The sequence below is a fragment of the Varanus komodoensis genome, unplaced genomic scaffold (assembly GCF_004798865.1).
Source record: "Varanus komodoensis strain SLA01 unplaced genomic scaffold, ASM479886v1 scaffold1, whole genome shotgun sequence".
In the NCBI taxonomy this organism is placed as follows: Eukaryota; Metazoa; Chordata; class Lepidosauria; order Squamata; family Varanidae; genus Varanus; species Varanus komodoensis.
Genome location: NW_025335268.1, coordinates 137,287,554 through 137,306,832, shown reverse-complemented (window position 1 = coordinate 137,306,832; position 19,279 = coordinate 137,287,554). Strand labels below are relative to the sequence as shown.

The 19,279-nt window shown below is 38.9% G+C and overlaps 1 protein-coding gene across 9 annotated transcripts in view; it reads left to right on the top strand.

The window, feature by feature from the left end:
- The first annotated feature begins 5,089 nt into the window (after positions 1 to 5,089).
- Positions 5,090 to 19,279, top strand: part of CSDE1 (cold shock domain containing E1) — a 35,277-nt gene continuing 21,087 nt past the window's right edge. Inside the window, exons 1-11 of one of the 9 annotated variants that reach the window (XM_044447721.1) lie at positions 5,090 to 5,214; positions 8,916 to 9,306; positions 9,924 to 10,083; positions 12,260 to 12,286; positions 14,009 to 14,207; positions 15,916 to 16,025; positions 16,399 to 16,491; positions 16,859 to 16,956; positions 17,399 to 17,480; positions 17,847 to 17,975; positions 18,140 to 18,265. In XM_044447721.1, coding sequence (XP_044303656.1) covers positions 9,958 to 10,083; positions 12,260 to 12,286; positions 14,009 to 14,207; positions 15,916 to 16,025; positions 16,399 to 16,491; positions 16,859 to 16,956; positions 17,399 to 17,480; positions 17,847 to 17,975; positions 18,140 to 18,265 — 990 coding nt within the window. In that variant the 5' untranslated portion in view covers positions 5,090 to 5,214; positions 8,916 to 9,306; positions 9,924 to 9,957. Of the gene's footprint in view, positions 5,215 to 8,915; positions 9,307 to 9,923; positions 10,084 to 12,136; positions 12,287 to 14,008; positions 14,208 to 15,915; positions 16,026 to 16,398; positions 16,492 to 16,858; positions 16,957 to 17,398; positions 17,481 to 17,846; positions 17,976 to 18,139; positions 18,266 to 19,279 lie in introns of those variants that run through there. The other 8 variants (XM_044447705.1, XM_044447767.1, XM_044447757.1 and 5 more) reach the window with 8 other exon arrangements.

Sequence of the window (19,279 nt, the reverse complement as noted above, 5' to 3'; positions counted from 1 at the left end):
CAAAACAATTGGATGTCAGAAAGGGGAATATCTTCCTACCCCACCCCCTCGCACGCAACACAAAGAACTGCACCAGCTGCCTTTTGAAGGTCAGAAGTGGGTTGTTCTGGTGGGAGGAGACCAGGATTCAACTTATCCTGAGCCTCCTCCAATTTCTTTTCCTTGCCTCCAAAGTGCTATTGCTAGATGAGCAAATATCATTGCTTCTCCTTGAGTCCAGCAGGGCATAGGACCAAGCCTAAGTTCAAGGGCTTCTGAGCAGAAAGGATGCAGTCCACAGGATTAGGTCCTTAATCACTTAGGTAAAACAGAGTGACCCATTCAGGATAAAATACTGTAAACAGAAACCATACAAGTCAAACAATTGCTACTTTTACAAGTCTAAACATTTTTGCAACATGCCAGCGAAAATATACTGGAAGCATTTTGATATGAAAAGCTTTCACCTGCCAGTAAAACCTATGAAAAGATCTTGCCAGCCAGACCCCCTTCTTCAAGAATTTCAGAAGCAGAGGCCAGCACAGAAAGTGCCTAGTTAACAACTGTTTGTTCACCATCAGTCATCTGACTGTGGGTGCAGTCAGTGCAAAAAGAAAAAAAAGTTTTAGACTTCTGTTAAGAATGATGACCAATTTTGCACTATAATGAACACATGGAACTTTTTTTCTTTTTGGAAATTTAGTGCTGTGATTAATCATTTAATTCTGGTTTGCACATGTCTTGAAGGATCAAAGAAAGCAGATTCCTGTATCTTGATTTCCTATAGCAGCATTCAAATCACAAGGCAGGAAAAAAAATCTATCCTAGAACAGAGGGTTAAAAAACAGTGTTTCTTTTAAATGACCCCTAAAGGAAATCTGTCCTTGCCTTTTTTAAATACCAAATGATTTCCTTGTTCTTCCACTTCTCCACCTAGGTTTCTCCTGTATGCCAATCTGTTGCTTCTTTCCTCCCACTAATCAAGGATCAAGTTTGTCAAGTATGCTGGTTATAGATGATAGAATAATAATAAAAAAAACCTTCTGTGTTTAGAAAAGAGCAATTCAGTTAATAACATAAAATTACATTTGCCTGTTTTTACAATGCTAGTCCTCATGGCTCATCCAAGCTAAAGCAAGTGTACTACAGCTCATATAAAGGGGCCTTTTCCCCTTCCTTAATGCAGACACCCATCCAGTGACTTAGAGGGGAAGTTGGAAAGAGAGGAATTACCAACTTCCTCTCCCCCTCCTCTACCCATGAACATGCAGAAAACCTTTTTACATGTGTCTGGAAGGGTTTGGGTCCCTGCCATTGTTTTGTTCATTAAAAGCATTGTCTGTGCATAACAGCAATAGCCCCCACTACTAGATATGACATAATAATATCATACACAGCTGTAGCCCACAAAAGCTTTTGCCATAATCAGTTCGTTAATGTTTATGGTACCACAAGACTCTTCATTGTTTCTGGTATCACAAAGATTGACTTCCTGTGCTATCCAAAATATTAAGCTAATTGCATATCCCACATTGCTGATATGTAATAATTATTATAATTTGGTTGCAACTACAGTGCAATGCAGCTGGCTAAACTAGTCTGAGTTGCTCTATTTTTTTTTAATTCTGGGGATTTTTATCTTGCCAAAGCAGCTTTCCACATGGTGTTTCTGTGTACACATATACCACTCTGATATCACAGCTTGTATATCCTGAGGTACAGTGTTTATACAGAGTGAAACTGATAGCCTCTGCAATGCTAGGTATTTCCACAAAAATTTAATTGAAGATATATGCGGCTGCTCAGTAACAAAAACAAGGGATAGTAGCCAATGTTAGTCTTACTTAGAGTAGGAGCCTCACACAACCAACCCCACCAGCTTCAAACAGAGGGTGGGTTCACACATAAGGACAATCCATGGTGGAAACTGAGCAGGCATAACTTGTCATGATGTCTGAACCCAGCTTCCATAGTGAAGCAGAGTGTGCTTGGTTTCCATGAGGAATATCAGCTTGCAAGGTTTCTGTACTTCACTATGGCTTGTTTTGCAGTCTGAACCCAGTTAGAATGTTTCCACATGGATGCCATGTTTCTCCCATAGAGTTTGGAAGCAAGAGCAGTCACAGATGCAACAAATGCAGATCCAACCTGCATTTTTAACAATCCTGTTCTGCCTAGCAACTGCTGTGTTGGAGCCTGCCATGCTTTGATTAACTGCCTTGTGTGGCTTTTTTTTCCTGTCCATGTGCTGCTTCCCTGATCCCCAGCTGAAACTTTGGAAGTTGCTGGCAGTGAGGCATCACATGGCTCTGCATTCAGCAGCAGTGACTGCAGAGATAGCCGTGCTTGGTATTACAGTCTAGCTACCACACTTTACTGGAGTGGCACTCAGAAATGGCAAAGTGTGTCATTCAGAAAGCCAGTGGTTTCCTCATGTGAAGGCTGCTTTACACATGAGGAGTATGTGGGCTGTGTGTGGGGCATTGCTACCAGGCCCTGAGAAGACCAGGTCTGCTGTTCTGCCTCCCATCTTGTCCCTGACAATCCTTGGGACTCTCCACAAGCCCCATTATTCCCATCCTGCACAGCTGTGGGACTAACCCTGTCCTAGCAGCCTGCCAGAAAATTTTTCCTGTCAGATACCAACATGGACACTCTTGGGGAAGTCTGCCTGGCTTTGTCTCCCTCCTTGGCACAGGTGCCCATGCTAATGCCTTCCATGTGCCTGGCTGCAGTGGGAAGGCGGCCCCATGGCACCATGTGCAAGTTCTATAGCCAGTTGCCTTGCAGAACAGCAAACACCCACCCACTCACCCCCTAAAGGCAGCTGGTTGGGGCCACACCCAAAAGAGAGTATGGGCCAATGAGGGAAAGGCAGGTGGGAACAGTGCACGCTGCAATTGATTCTGAGTTGCAGGGGCTGATGGGACACTGGCAGCCATGTGGAGGTAAGATGGAGAAGTATGGAAATGAAGCACCCATCTAAACCCAGGACACAAGGTGAGATAGCGTGCCACAGCATTACTGCACAGGATGGCCTAGCATTATGTGTGAACACACTCAGTATGATAAGCTACAGTCATGGCTTGATTATTCAAAGGCTACCTCTGTGGTCATCCAAATAAGATCACTGAGTAGCTTGTCCTGTCAGTAAGGTAAACAATGAGATTTTACTGGTTTTCTATCTACAATAGAAATGAAAAGAACAGGAGACTTGTGCCAAGGATTGCAATCACACAATTCATGTTTAAGAAAAACATGTTCATGCTCCTACATTTCATATGATCTTAGTTACCCTGACAACAGCTGTGTATGTTATGACAGTATTAACCCCATATCATAGTTTGGAGAAAGAAGATTGAGGCTGAAAGATGGAGGCCTATCAAAGGCTACATAAAGAATTTAAAGCTGGGGTAAGATTTGGGTATATGCTGTTGCATGTGACACTCGACAGACTCTTGGTTTTCCATTTGGAATGGGGAAGGTCTACACATCTAGAATTCTGCAGCTTTATCAGATCGGTGCCCCAGTTCCTACAGTAACTAATGACAGCATGCCCCTGGGTAGTGACAAACACTACTACAAAATCACAGCCCATGTACAGACACTTTTATAACCTGCTAGTCACATACAGCAATACAGAGTTTCCAGATGAGGTTACAACAATAGCATCTTGATGTCTTTAGGCATGATATAATGTTCTAAATAAAAAATACTGGTAACAATAGTATGGAAAATATTGCTGATTGCTTTATTGACATGTCAATTCAGTAGATTTCTTTGCAGTTTGTATCCTGTTTAAACATGAAATGTTTCTGATTGAGGAGCCATTCAGGAAAACTGCTTTGACAGAACTAGATGATTAAGTGGGTCCATTCAGAAACAAATGGACACTTTTGTTTCAGTTTTTTCTGCAACTGCTTGTTACATGGGTATTTCCTCACTAACAATATCAGCCTATAGCAGCTTCTCAGTCCACCTAAGAAGTCCATCTTCTTAAATTAACAGCAACACTAAACAATAACCTGGCTTGGAATTCTGCTGCTGAGAAATAGACGGAGGTTTGAACACAAAGGCACATATACACAACCTTTTCCTACCAGGATTTATCTGAATTTTCCCAATACACTACACCAGCATCTTATACACAGGTCCTACAGCTTGAACTCAGAGGCAGCCTTTGCATGAATTGAAAATAAGCCCAAAGCATGGTTGTCTCTTGGTTACTTGTTTACTTTAGACAACAGCTATAATTATTTCAAGAGGGAATGCTTGACAGGGACAGAGCCAGTGAGCAGGTAGTGATACTGACTGCTCCTCTTCACTGCCATTCTTGTCTGGGCCAGAATGGAAGCAGTTTGCAGTGTAAAGAGAAGGAGCAGGTCCTGGGGCCCTTTGTCAGTGGGTGGCTACTGGATTGTGGGCCCTTAGCAGGAGCACATCCACACCTACCTTTGATGCCAGCCATAAGACCAAGCTGTCTACTAGCCCCAAGAAACCAAATCAGGAGAGCTGCTGTTCTTAAATTCCGTACTGCTTATCCTCAAATGTCACACTGATATAAATGTGTGAAAAATAAAAGGAGAGTGATTGGAGAACGGCCATTTACGTTTCCAACACTATCACTGCAGCGATTCTGCACTGTAGCAGCTGCTGAATGGGTTGGGGGACGTTCTTGCATCAAAGGTTTATAGTGGGCGAAAATGTTCAGTTAATATTTACCTCACAAAATTTTGAATAGTAGGACCAAAATTAGATGAAGTGAGGCTCACTTTTCATTTTTGCGTCACAGCGTCTGCGCCTGTAGAAGCCGCATGACTAGCAGAAACACATGTGAAGCTTTTTCCTACGTGAAGACACTTAGACACACAGAACGGTTTCAAGGAAAGAAAACCGGTGATAACCCTAGCAGCCTCCTCGTGAGACAACATACGCTCCCGAAAGAACGCAGTGCCATCCCTTCCTACCCTTACTCCTACCCCAAATCCCGCACCGTTTGCGTCCTTCTGGGAAAAAAGAACCTGCTACTGTGCGCATGCGCCTTACATTCTACATAGCTGAAGTCTATCAGAGGATGCGATGCCTTTGCTCATTAGTTCTGCCGGAACTCTCTGCGCACGCGCGAATCCACCCTTTTTCTGTGTCCGCGAGTCTCGCGAGAAGCCGGGATTTATTCCTACGTGCTGTGCCGTGCTGCTCATGGCGGCGCTGGAGCGGGGGCGCTGAGCTGTTGGGGTAAGTCGGGGTCCCCTCGAGGAGGTCGGCAGCCTTCGCTGTCCGCCCGGCGGGACTTTGAGGATGGCATATAGAGAGGATGAAGTGGCATGGAATGTTTCCTGTCACTGTCCCAGGCACCAACGGTCTAGTACGGGTAGGACCCCTCCCCCACTCGCCGTGTGACTGCCGATTTGACAGACGGACACACGCGCGCATACATACATATACACACAGAAAAGGAGAGAAGGAGATATTGTTTGGGGCGAGTTGTCTTTCTATCTCTTCTTGTATTCTCTCAGCTTCCTGGTTTAGCTTTAGTTGGAGCGAGCTAGAGTGCGCTTAGTGGGCCCGAATCCCAACATCACTACGGTTCCCAGTGTGCACCGCGCGCCTTCCCTTCTGCGCAGGGGCCGATGGGGGATTGAGTTTAGGGGCGCGGTGCCTTTGATGGCAGCCGTGATGAAAAACACTCCAACTCCCGGCATGATGCCTGTAAGATATCTGACCGTTAGGCTTTCTGGGGGATGGAGTTTCGCTAGTTCGTCCGCAATGGAGGAAAGTTAGTCATGTAAACTACCCCTCCCAGCATGCAGCGTGTGGATGTGGGGAGGGGAAGAGGAGGTCAATCTTCCTTTGTGTGAGGGGGAGCAGCCGCCATTTTCCTTCTCTTCGTCTCCCCCCCCCCGCCCATCTCCCGCCTGGGGAGGGGAGAAATAGTGGACGCGCCCCAGGCGCCTGTGGGAATAACTCCCACTGATGTAACCGGTAGTGTCGACGTCCTTACTGCATTCCACTCGTGGCTCTCCCTTAGTGGCACTAGAGCTTGGGAAATGGATGTTTGCATCCTTTGCTTTTAGGATTCAGACCCCAAGCCTTATCGCCCTTCCGTAGCAGAATCCACCATCTTGCTGCCTAGGGAACATGAGTCGCCGTTCTTAAATCGTTACTACAGCATAGAATGGGATGGCGACTTGTATCTCTTTTCGCATTTATGGGTGCTCTTGAAACGATTGAAAAGGCTATTGTGTTGCACCATTTTAATGCTAACCTTATAACTGGACAGTCATAATCACCTGCTATGCTCCGTGGGTTTTAAGCCGTTGAAATCATATTTTTAAGTTACAGTGAAAGTTTTTATGGTTTACTAGGACTTAATTTTTAATAACTGAATATATTACTAAGATAGGCAGTAAATTATATCTGTACAATCTAAACGTTAAATGTCTTAAAATTATAGCTTTACTCATTCACTTATTAACGAGCTTAATTTGCTTGTTAGTTTGCTTTGGAATCCACTCAAATACTGGTTTTCTCTGTGGAATCTAATGCTGTACTTTCTAAAGCCACTTTCTACTTTTAATTACTACCAAATTCTGTTTGTGTATACTTTGAATTGAGCCCCTCTGAATTCAATGAGCCTTTCTCCTAAGTATAATCTCATATGTGTTGATTCAAAAATAAGTCCTGCTGAATTCAGTATATACATATGTAAGATTTCATGTTTTTTTCATTAACTATTCCCACCTTTATTGCTGTGTCTGGATCAAATCCAGAATTCTGATATTAGCTATGTTAGATTTAGTTAATACCAAGCAGGTGTGCTGAACTGCATCTCTTAAAAGATGTCTTATTGTGGACATAAACCGTTTTAATAGGCTTCTCTAGAAATACCAAATCATGAGTCTTATTCTGCAATACACAATATGGCTGCCATTTCTTAAATCAGCTGTACAGATATGTATAAAAAGCTTGAGCCATGTGTCATACAGAATGTGAAAAACAATTAAGACACAAAGGGAAAAATACAACCGAACTTTCTCCTCACTGTGTTTGACTTGAGCTAATCCTTTATGGATTCGTGTGTTCTACCAGAGACTGCTGCATTGAAGGCTTGGCAGCTGCACTGGGTGTTTACCATTGGGAGGAGTATTTATAGCAGCTGAGCTGAAAAGTAAAGAATTTAAAGCACAGACATACACACTACTGATTTTACTGAAGTTCTGTCTAAGGCTTCAGATTATTAGAGAAACACAATTTTATCAAATTAGGAAATACTGATATAAACTGATTCAGGCTGTAGTCATACTCAGAATTTCTTAGAAGCAAGCCTTGTTTGAAAATGTGTTGAGTTTTTGTAATGTTTTGTGTTGGTTTTTTGAGGACACATGCTGTAGGAGCAGCCCTTTATTTACTCATTCAGTGCATTGAGCACTCTTACTCTAACCAGGATTATGCTGAAGAAAGAACTACTGGTTTCTGTTTTTTTTACACTGAAATGTTTGTGCTTACTGCCTAAAAGCATTTTCAATCTATACCACCTAAATTGATACCTTGATTAAAAGTTGGATTCTTATGGAAATATTCATGCACAGTCTTTAGATGTCTACTATCCTTATTAGATTCACTAGAAAGGAAAATGGTAACTTATCTGCTTAACTAAATGTGCAGTCCTAAGCAAATTGAAACAGAAAACTTGCATTGTGCTGTGTCCTAAGATGTTTGGGCTTTTAACTAGATCGCCACTCTTTTCCAGTGATATGGAAGTACTTCCCATTGATGATATTTCTCCCCAAAGCAGGGCCATGAAGGACTGCAGACGTATAGAAATAAATGTAGTGAAGCCATTTGCCACATTCATTGCTGTTTTCTGGCTATTGTTCCTGATCATTCTTATCTCTAGGCTAATGTTAAGGCATATTTCTCTTTAAGATGGCTCAGCTGTTGCTCAATATGATCCATTCAGCATTCCATTTCCTATGAAGGTTGGGTGATTCCATCTGGATTTATCTGTGCTTTAAAATGTCCTGATATCCACCCACTTGTAATAAGCAACCAATTCATTCATGAAGAAACACAGAAATTAAATGCCACTGAAGACCTTAAACTAACCTCTTATCATTGCCTATAGAACATTCTGTTTCTTCTTGGTGCATAGGGGTTAGGAGTAAAACAAATATACAAATTAAATATAACCTATTCCAGTCTGAACCTGAAGGATCAGAATTACAAACAAGTTGAAACAAAAAAATTACTTGCAGATCTTAAGTTGTTGTTAAAACTTTTGGCAGTCAACTTCGCTCTTGGTCTGGACAAACTGCAGGGATTGACTTGGATAATTGGCTTGCAGAAAACCTCTTGTATACAGTTTTGTGCTTGCAGCATAGTTATGCTGGTTATTCATGTTGTGTAATAGCCTGTATTTACTGCAGTTATCTGTATTGACACATTCAGATCGCCTACTTTCCTGGAAAGTATAATTGTTGGAGATGTGTTTTCCATATGTGCTTTTGCCCTTTCCTTTGGAAAAGAAATAGTTGTTCAAAATGTGCTTTTGTGCACATTGTTATTAATATTATGCTTATTTTCATGTATCTTGAAGTAACAGAACAGATTTGAATCCTGATTATCAAAACCTACAGGAACAAACTCAAAGCTAAGTTTGAGCTTAATTCTGGTTGGTTGGTTAGCTTGATTCTGAAGCTAAGCAAGAAGGCCTAGTTGTCATTTAAAAAGTTAGCAGTTTTTGCACTCAGTGCACTATCTAGGTTTACCTTGAGTGATTGCTATTCACTCAACATTTGGATGCTTTCTTAAAGCATTTGTGTGATCTTGGGAGACTTGTGAGAAATCTTATCTGGTCAGTAGTAGGATCACATTGGTAAAGTTTGTAGCATATCTAAAATCTGTGATAAACTTTTTGTTTGTCTTTCCCTCTTCAGTATGAAGTGTAACAGAACAGAATTTACCACCTGAAACTGCTGCTTCAAGTTCAGATCAGCAAAGGAACACATCACATCGTAACAACAAAACAAGACCAAAGAAGAGTAAACTTTACACTGAAGACACAACACTTGATCTGAAACAAGAAGTTTGTGCCTACTCAACAGCTTCAAAAGAGCACGTCCCAACGCTGCTAGTAGTCTTTGTTTTCTTCAGTGCTGTGCTGAAACTGCCCAGTGCAGCACCAGTTATTCCTTATTAGCTTGATAGATCACTTGTCTCTTGCTATCTCTTTTTTTAACAATAGCAATCTTCAAAATTTGAAACGTGTGCTGAAACGAAGAATCGGTGAATACTACTGAAAGTGCAATATTAGAATATCACTGCGAGGTTGGTGCATAAACCATTAAATAGATTTTATGAATTAAAACTGTTATTTGATATGAGTTCAGTAATGTTTAAATTTCCACTGCCTTCATTGGTCAGTATATCAAAGCAGAGCTAACATCTGGCTATGGCGCTTATCTTAAATGATCCAAATTCTTCAGTATTGCTGTTTCATTATATTTGCTAAGCTAACCATGGAATGCAGTCTTATAATTGTAGCTATTTCATTAAGCTTTCTGCTACTGTTTTCCAGTTTCTCACTTTGAAATCAGTTTACTCAAATGCTATAAATCTGGATTTCAGACTTTCTCCATATCCTTCTCCCTATTACTGGTATCAGTCAGTGAGTCTCCATTTCATAAGCTGGTAGGCTTAAATGTGAATTGTCTGCTATAAGGACAGCTGAATTAATAGTAGCCATGAGTACAGCTAGCTAGTTTCTCTCCATTTCAGAACCCCACTGAAATAAAATAAAGCTTTTAAATGCTTCCTTAACTAGCACATCAATCCCTTCTTGTCTAATATGTTAGGAGGCTGCCAGAATGGCAGCTTTTTATGACACTGGATAAGTGGCAAATATACATTGACAAGGTTGTCTTGTTTGATTTTGTTATATGCAGCATTATAAAATTAAGTTGAAACAGGCGTAAAAATATGGCAAGCACCTGGAAAGAATTTGTTGAATTTTCCATGCCGTCTTCTCCCCCTACTGCATACGTTAGTGCCAACCTGGGCAATGCATCTCCAGTCGGACTGAATTTATCACCTTATGGCCAATCAGTAAGTTCTTTTGCCATACTAGCAATATTCTTAAGGGTAAAGCCAAACTAGCTCAGATGGTGTGATGCAACAACCTCCTTTGAGCAAGAAAAATGTGGCCAATTCGCCAATTACTAGCAAAAATGTCTGCTCATCTTGGGACCTCTGAGGCATCTTGTAACCTCAACAGAGCACAGTGAGCAGACTGCTACACTAATTTGACAGTTTCAGTTTGAAAACCATTTCACACTCACCCCTCATTCCCAGTCATTCTTTTCATTGGTCATTGCACCAGGGCTGGTTCCTGTTATAGGGCAATTGGTTACCTCTCCAGCTGTTTAAAAGCTAAACTATCCCAGAACTTAAGAGAATTTTGGATTTCTTTGTGTCATTCTTTTGTAGAAAATGAAGTCCAAATCCTCTTACGTATTGCCAGGAGGCAGCAGGTTCAAATTTTGAGAATATTCTTTCAAAAATAGGCAGAGCACATGTCTGCCAATTTTTATTTTTTATGTGAGAACTTCACCTCTAGCTGGAATATAGTTAATAGTTAAGTGAGACTTGCCCATCATGTTCCTTAACTAGCACAGAAATTGTTTAGGAGTTCTCTAACCAGCCTGTTAGATTAGCACATAACTATCTAAAAGTTTAAGATTTTTAATTTAAGCCAGTGTCCTTCATAGTGAGGCAATGTATTTTGGGTCTCATACCAAGAGGTGACGGGGTTTCTATCTTAAAACTCCAGAAGTCTTATGAAATGGAAATTGAGTAGTCACAAATCCAAAGCACATAAATTGAGTTTCTCGAGGTCATATTTAAAACTATTTGAACTGTTGAAGATGGACTTTAAATATAGCGCAGGTAAGGGCCATAACTCGGAGACAGGGCACATGTTTTGCATTCATAAGATTCTAGGTTCAATTCCTGGCAGCTCCAGTTGAAAAAGATACAATAGTAGGACTGGGAATACCCATTCATGGACAGTTGCTTCTAGTCAGAGTAAATAGCACTGGGCTACATGGACCCTTAGTCCGACTAAGTTACATCATGAAATAAAGATTCTTTCAGGAAACAAGCTTTAAACCATCTTGTTTAGTGACCTAAAAAACCAAATACTTATGTTGTACATCAGTCTAGAAATAGACTTTTCCTGCATTTAGGAAGAAGTTGACCAGCGACACTCTTTGACTCTTATGCTAATGTAGCATGTTAGCAGAATATAGGACATAAATTGATGCTAGTGTTTTTTCTTGAGCTTATCTCTGTGCAGCACAGTTCTTTGTTTACTGGGAAGAACTGAAACCTGGTCCTAACATGCTGCTACTATTCCTGAGGTGGTAGAAAATTCAGTTAAAAATTAAATTTTGATATCTTTATGCCTGAAATTTATTATCACCATTAAATCATGGGAGAGAGAAGATAGGAGCGACAATCTCTGCTCAAGTTTTAATGTTATGAATTGTAGTCCACCTATCTCAGGTTCTAAATTGCAAACTGTCATTGTATGAACATACCCCCTTCAGATGCTGATGTAACATGCCATAGACATAAGTCTTTTGGTCTCTTACTCAAAGTTTGAATACTACAGTTTGCAAAATGGAGCCTGTGTAAAAGCAAGTAGGCTTTGTTTCCTTAAAATACCAGTAGTTGTTCACCTTGGTCTTGGAGTTCTGTTGTTCCTTTAAAATGGGAAAGGAGAGAAATAAAATACTGGTTATCTGGTCATATTTTTCACTGCTGTGCACAAACATGCATAATGCAACAGCTGCTAGCTTAATCCATTACGTGTACACATTTTTTTCCAGTGATACTACTTGTGATTGTTTTTGCACAAGAGCTGGTCAGTGCCTTTGTAGTGAGAGCAACCCAGAACATTGTTGAAGAGGAGTTATGGACCTAGAAATAGTATCTGTTTATACCATTTATTTTGTAATCTTGTTTAAAAGGAAATTTGGATTGACTGCTTTTGACTTCCAGATAAGTCTCTTGAGGCATGGAATTTGATAGTTGCTTGGATGTATTTAAAAGATGTGCTAACTATTGACTAGTTATACTGTGTACTATGTTATCACAGCTGTATGAGATGGAGAACCATTATACTGTGTCATCAGATCCTCTCCCCCCTCCTGCAGCTCCCCCTCCTTCTCATCCTTTACCTTTCTCTTCATCTTCTACTTCATCTGGGTCTAAAAAACAGAAGAGGACCCCCCTTTATCAGAGATCTGTAAGTCAGGGCAGCAGTTAACAGACATGTCAGCATGGGGATCCTTAGCAGTTAACTTTTCTCTGTGTATGTTCTCACTTCTAACTTCACTGGTATTAAATCTCAACAGGTTAATGAATAAAATCCACCTGAACCAGCTAGAAATCTTGCTGGGTTCTTAGATTGTGCTTTCCTGTATCTGTTTTAGAAACATAATGAAAGCCTGGCTCTATATGGGGGTGGGGCATTGTTTGTAACTTCATTTTATGCATGGTTGAAATGATACCTTGCCTGCTTACAGGTATGAGCAAGTTCAAGTTCTGTTCTTAAATCCACAAACTAATGATGGCATAGATTTAAATCTACTTGACATACTTTCAATAGGAAAGAGGGTGTAATTAAAGTTGCAAGAACGATTTCCAGAAGCATTTGTGTCTGATTAGGACTTTTTGTATTTTATGTTGATACTTATTAATTATGGTATGTATGCATTTGGATTTTATTCAGGTGGGATTTTTTTGGTGTACCTGGAGGTTTTCTGTTCTTGTTTGCAAAAGGAGAAATTCCTTCCATTCTGTATTATTGTCATCTTAATTTCTGTACCAGCTGTTTTGGCCATTCCTATATATCTTAACTCCCATCAAATTCAATTGAATTTTTTTATTCCTAAGTAAGTGTACAAAGGAGAATTGCAGCCTTAACATTTCCAAATGCTGCATGTGGGTTTTGTATTTAGCATTGTCTTGGAAGAGTAAATAAACTTACTCTAGCTGATAATCTGAGTTGCTATCAGTGCAACAAATAGGTGACTTATTCAGTCATAAAACTTTAATGGTAGATGGGTACTTTAAAATTTCCTATATTTGGATATTTGTACACTTAGTGGCTACTTAGTGCTGTGGAGATTTTATCTTGTTTTCTTAAACAGATACACAGGAAACTACAGCATGTTTAAATATGTAGTCTCAAAATGCATGAATTTAGCACTTCCTTGTCTTGAACTTTGATTTGCATGCTGTGTTCATTGGTATTTATGGTAGTAAATGTTGAAAGGGATGCTCTAATACTAACTTCTGTCTGAATTTAACTTGATAGCCAAGAAGTTTAACATTTTTAATGTCTGTTTTAAAGTGTTGTAAGATCATTATTGCAAATTTAATAGGCCAATTTTCTCTATCTTATGGAAGTAATACAGCCATTTATTGATGGAAAAAGAGTATTTAAGCTGAAGGAGCATAGCCATTAATGAATAAGCATAATATTTTGAGTTACTAGGTCAACATGAGATATAAGTAGCTAGTAATTTAAATATGGAAATTGCCTTAAAATTAGGTTTGTGACATTGCTTTCTTATTATATTTATACGCTGCCCTTTTCCTGCAAGGAACCCAAAGTTATTCACTGAGTTTCATGAGTGAGTAGGGATTAGAACCCATATCTCCTGAATCCCAGTTCAACACTTTTAACTTCTCCACTCTGCCATCCATAGGCAAAGTCAAGTTAACATAGAAGGGTAATTCTAATTACAAAGCTGTTTTACTTTGCACTCAGTTGAGGAATAAATGGCAATTTCCTGTGTATAGTTGTTAAAGGTCAGAGACAGTATAGGTACATATGGCTCTTAAGTAGGCAGGTGTCATGCAAAATCTGTCCACCTGCTTAAAACGTATGTTCTTACCTCTGTAATTTAAACAGCGACCTTCACTTACCTTTGAGGAGTTCACAGGTTTCTTTTGATTTCAGATGAGCTTTGATCCAAACCTTCTCCATAACAATGGACACAACGGGTACCCCAATGGTACTTCTGCAGGACTGCGTGAAACTGGGGTTATTGAAAAACTGCTGACCTCCTATGGATTCATTCAGTGTTCAGAACAGCAAGCTAGACTGTTCTTCCACTGTTCACAGTATAATGGCAACCTACAGGAACTTAAAGTAGGAGGTAATCTATCAAATAGTAGAATTTTCTGAATTAATAACTGAAGGGTCCTTGTATGGATTTAGCACTTTTACCACTAGAGACATTTGCTTGACTAAAAAGTAGCAGCTGCAGCAGCTAGGGTCAGGGTGAGGAACCTTTTAAGCCAAAGAACCAAACTCCCATTTGGGAAGGATCTCAGAATATAGCAGTAATTGGTGTACAGGATCAAGGATGGAGCAGGTGGGGCCAGTTGTAATCCATCCTAGAACTAGACAGAGAATGAATATGAAGCTTAAGAAATATGTTTTATTGGTAAAGTTTTACCGCATGGCTGCTTCTGAGATAATGCTGCACCGGAAAAGATCTTGAACATTCTGAGCATCTTTGAGCTTCCTTGAAGATTTTTCTGGAGTTCTGCAGTTAAAAATTCTTGTTGTCCTTTGCTGTTATATTTTACTGTTCTGTACAGCTACAGGTAGTTATTATCTGTACTCTAGATCTTGTTGATCACACTGAGGTCCAGTTTGTCTGGGTTGTGCGTTGTATGACCTGTTTATGACCCTAGAATATGCCTCCATTTTTAAACACAAAATACAGGCATTAGTTTGCTAGAGGAGATTCCTTGTAGTTAGAAAGTTTGGAATCTTCTGCTATACAAAAAGAAGGGGATAGGAATGCTGTACATAATGCATAGGAATTCCAGGCTGAATCAGACTAGGGGTTCATCTAGTTCTGTAATTTGTGCATGCAGTAGCCAGACAGATGCCCACAAGAACCCACAAGCAGGAGATTTATTTATTTGGAACATTTATATGCTGTCCCATTTGCAAAAAAAAGAGATGGGTGCAGCAGTACCCTCCTGTCTGTATTCCTGAAGTTTGTGTGTACAGGCATCTCCAGTATGAACTGAAGATAGCATATAGCCAGGAAGACTAGTAGCTCTTTGATAGTCTTGTCCTGCATAAATTTGTCCCATTTCGTTTTTTCATACCACCTGAGTTTGTAAGCTATATTCATTGCTGTGGGAGAAGACAGTACTATTTCAAATGGTAAATCTAAAGTTGCTTTTGAAACTGTGTAGTTTTGGAGATAAGTAGAGCTTATTTACAAAACATAGCATTGATATACCTGTCTAGTTTAAACAAAGCTGTAAAGCCTTGTGTATATGTGATGACTTCACTTGTTACTGGAATATAATTGTCTGGATTAGGTTGGATATCTTAGTACTGTTTAGTATTAGCTGTTCTTTATGTTTTGAATTATTTAATTTAGAAGATGTAAAAGTCACCTTATAAGGGAAACCCTTCTATAGTATCATATACAGCAAAACTACAAAACAGTGATAATAAAATGATTAAGACCAGAACCGTATACACAATGGTACTCAAAGTCATAGCTTAATTGCAAGTCAAAGTAAACAGGTCAGTTTTTACAGAGCACTTGAGAACTGTAATGATAGAGTGTAGCAGATGTAGAAGTCTGTTCAAGCTGACAAGTGGGGGCAGGGACACAACAAGCCAGTCCCTTTTGCCAGCCAGCCTAATTGTTTTGACAACTAAGCTTACTAGCAGGATATCTAATGTTGAGATTTTTGCAGGCATATTGATATGAAGTTGGTACTTCAAGGAACCTGAACAAATGTTTTAAGGCTATGAATGCTTTCTTGATTATTGGAAGATGTCTTAAAGACAGCCTATAAAATTTTAAAAAGAATTAATTTGCTTTACAGATGATGTTGAATTTGAAGTTTCTTCTGACCGGCGAACTGGAAAACCAATTGCTATTAAACTGGTGAAGATAAAAACAGAAACATTACCTGAAGAGCGAATAAATGGACAAGTTAGTGGTTATTATTCATTTTAACATGCATGCCATTTGTATCTGCTGTGGTTAAATAGACAAGGGCAGAGTTGAGTGTAGCATGCCTCTCCTTAGTTGCATAAAAAAGATTTTTCTCAATTTTTCCCCCTTGTTTTGGCTAGCACGTAAAAATGGTGTTTTACCTAACTAAGGACAATTCTTACAGTTACAGAAATACTGTAAGATAAAAAGCTTTGCAGCATGGCATACTTTTTAAAAAATTTTTGCATGGCATACTGTTGTGGGTTACTGTAAAGTGCATCCCTGATGGTGTTATAGAACATAACTAACAGTCTGATGCATAATGCTGCCTTTGGAAATAATTAGCAATGGATTTTTTTTTGACTGGTAGGTTGTGTGTGCTGTTCCTCACAACTTAGAGAGTAAATCTCCAGCTGCCCCGGGTCAGAGTCCAACAGGGAGTGTATGCTACGAACGTAATGGGGTAAAACTTACACATTTATTTAAACTTTTTGACTGATCCTCCCATATGCTTTAAGTACTTGTCACTACATAGTTTTAACTGTACCTTAAAAAATTAAATTTAAATTGCTAAAATGTATTATTCAACCAAGGAAAAATCAGTTTGAGTCTAGAATTATAGGGCTAGTTAAAATATTTAAGTAGAAAAGTTAATTGTTCACTAATGTTTACAATGTGACTATTGTTTAGTTTCAAAAAATTCTAAACATACTGCAAATGTTCTAAACAATTCCCAAGTTCTAAAAGTTAGAAGATAAGCTAACTTGTATATTATAATTTGTCTTAAGAGTGCTAACAAAATATTAATGCTATCAAATTATAATTTACAGGAAGTATTCTACTTAACATATACCCCAGAAGATGTTGAAGGAAATGTTCAGCTGGAAACTGGAGATAAAATAAATTTTATTATTGATACAAATAAACAGTAAGTTGATACCTTGTAATGTACTGAATCTATATTAGCCTACATGCTGAACTTTATAGGTATTAATGCTATTATTTTGACTTGAAGTTTGTTTAGTGAACTCTGATCTTCCGTCTGTTGCAGTAGTGTTTCTGAAAATACTGTTTTGGGAACAATTCTTAAAATTGATAACTCACATTTGTTGCCTGTCCTCTTTTAGCAATGGCACAGGCAAACTTCAGCCTAACTGGAAACCTGCCTTTTGTTAGAACTAACAAAATAAAGATAAATAAGCGGTATAACACTTATCTTCTAAAATTTACCATATTGCAACAGAGCATGTTTTTCTTGTAAAATAACATTTTGTATATTTAAATACATTAGAAGTGTTTTCTATAGCTTGACCCTGTTGTGGTAAGACACTGATTCACTTTGTATCAATTGAATGCACTGTTTTTCCTAGTACTGGTGCTGTAAGCGCTCGCAACATCATGCTTTTGAAAAAGAAACAAGCTCGATGTCAAGGAGTAGTTTGTGCCATGAAGGTGAGTAACAGTTCACTACTTTTAACTTCTTTTGAAGTCAGGAATTAGGCTTTCTTACTAAGTGTGATTTTCTTTGTGAAGCTATGGAACTGTAAAATACTTCTTATGAGTCCCATTAAACATATTGTGGATGGACAGTTTATGAGTTCCAGTTTTTCTAAAGCTGCAATCCTGTTTATAATTCCTTAAGAATAAGCTCTAGTGAGCATGCATTGGATTGGGCTGTATATATTTTGCCTGTCTGTATTTTGTGACTCTTTACTTAATAAAGTTGGTTGTGACTTAAAATTCCTAGTTTGAACTAGAAGATGTTATGATGAATCTGTCATATCTTCTCCTGGCTAAACAATTGTGTTCTTCTCTTAGGAAGCCTTTGGATTCATTGAAAGGGGAGATGTTGTAAAGGAAATATTCTTTCACTATAGTGAATTTAAAGGAGATCTAGAAGCCTTACAGCCTGGTGATGATGTGGAGTTTACAATCAAAGACAGAAATGTAAGGTTAAACTTCATAAAAATTAAATTTTAGGTTTATGGCATTAAAGAGATATTTTAAAGCATCTTTATTGTATTTGTGTATATATGTGTGTGCGTGACTTACTACAGGTTCTTGTACTACATTTCCGCAGTTAATTATTTCACTTTATATTCTGTTTAAAGGGTAAAGAAGTTGCAACTGATGTAAGACTTTTGCCTCAAGGAACTGTTATTTTTGAAGATATCAGCATTGAACACTTCGAGGGAACTGTAACCAAAGTAATTTCGAAAGTACCCAACAAGAATCAGGTAAAAGTGGCATAATCTACACTGTAGAGCCTTTTTTTCCTAGAAGCCTCAGTGTGTCATTATTACTTCTGACAGCAAGATTGGTGGGTACATAGTCTGCCAAAGGTCTTTTTATGCCTCACATCAATATGTAGTAATGAAATTGTGGGGAAATAGATGCTGCACCCAATGCCAAGTGAATGGAGTTGGATCAATTCGTAATGTGAATTTGTGTTGCTTAGAAGTGGGAGGTGATCTAAGATAAATGCACTTTAAAATATTTTTTTCTACATTACTTTATTGGAAAAGGTGGGGGTTTACTATGTGCATACAGTCTGTTCTGTTGACTTGTATCCCATTGTTAAAACATGAAAGTTTATGCACCCTTCTCCCGGGAAGAATTATTAAAACAAATGTGAATTCCTAGTAGATATGTATATGATTGCATTATCAGCTCCCTAATAGGTTTTTGAGGGAGGGAAGGGAAAGAGAAAAGGGATATTTGGAAAAACTAAAAAGAAAAAAAAAACCTCTTTATTTTCATTAGAATAAGGGGATGGATGCAACAAGAAATCAAAACTTTTTATTGAACAAGGCATAAAGAGAACAAAGAAGGAAATGAAAATGTCATTGAAAGGGAGGTGGGAAAGCTGAGGAGAAAATCTGGTTAAGCGCCATCCTTCATCTCTTAGCCATATTTCAGGATGAGCTGCTGCTTAAACAGTCTGTCCTCCTTAAAGCTGCTGCTATTTTTCTCCAGCTTGTGGGACAGTAAAGATGCTATTTTGTGACCGCTGCTTTCTCTGCAAGTTTGTTTTTGAAGACTAATGGGAAAATGATAGTTAATAACAGCTGTGTTGCTCTGTAGGTACTCATTCAAAAATGGAGTTAAAAAAAACATCTAGTCAGATCCCTGTTTCCTCCTCACAGAACTACTTTCCCCAGCCAAGGTGAAAGTAGGAAAGGTGGCCAAACAGCTTTTGCAGGCTGAACCATTCCTGTTGATACAAGTCATAGTAGTACACTGCTTTTCCA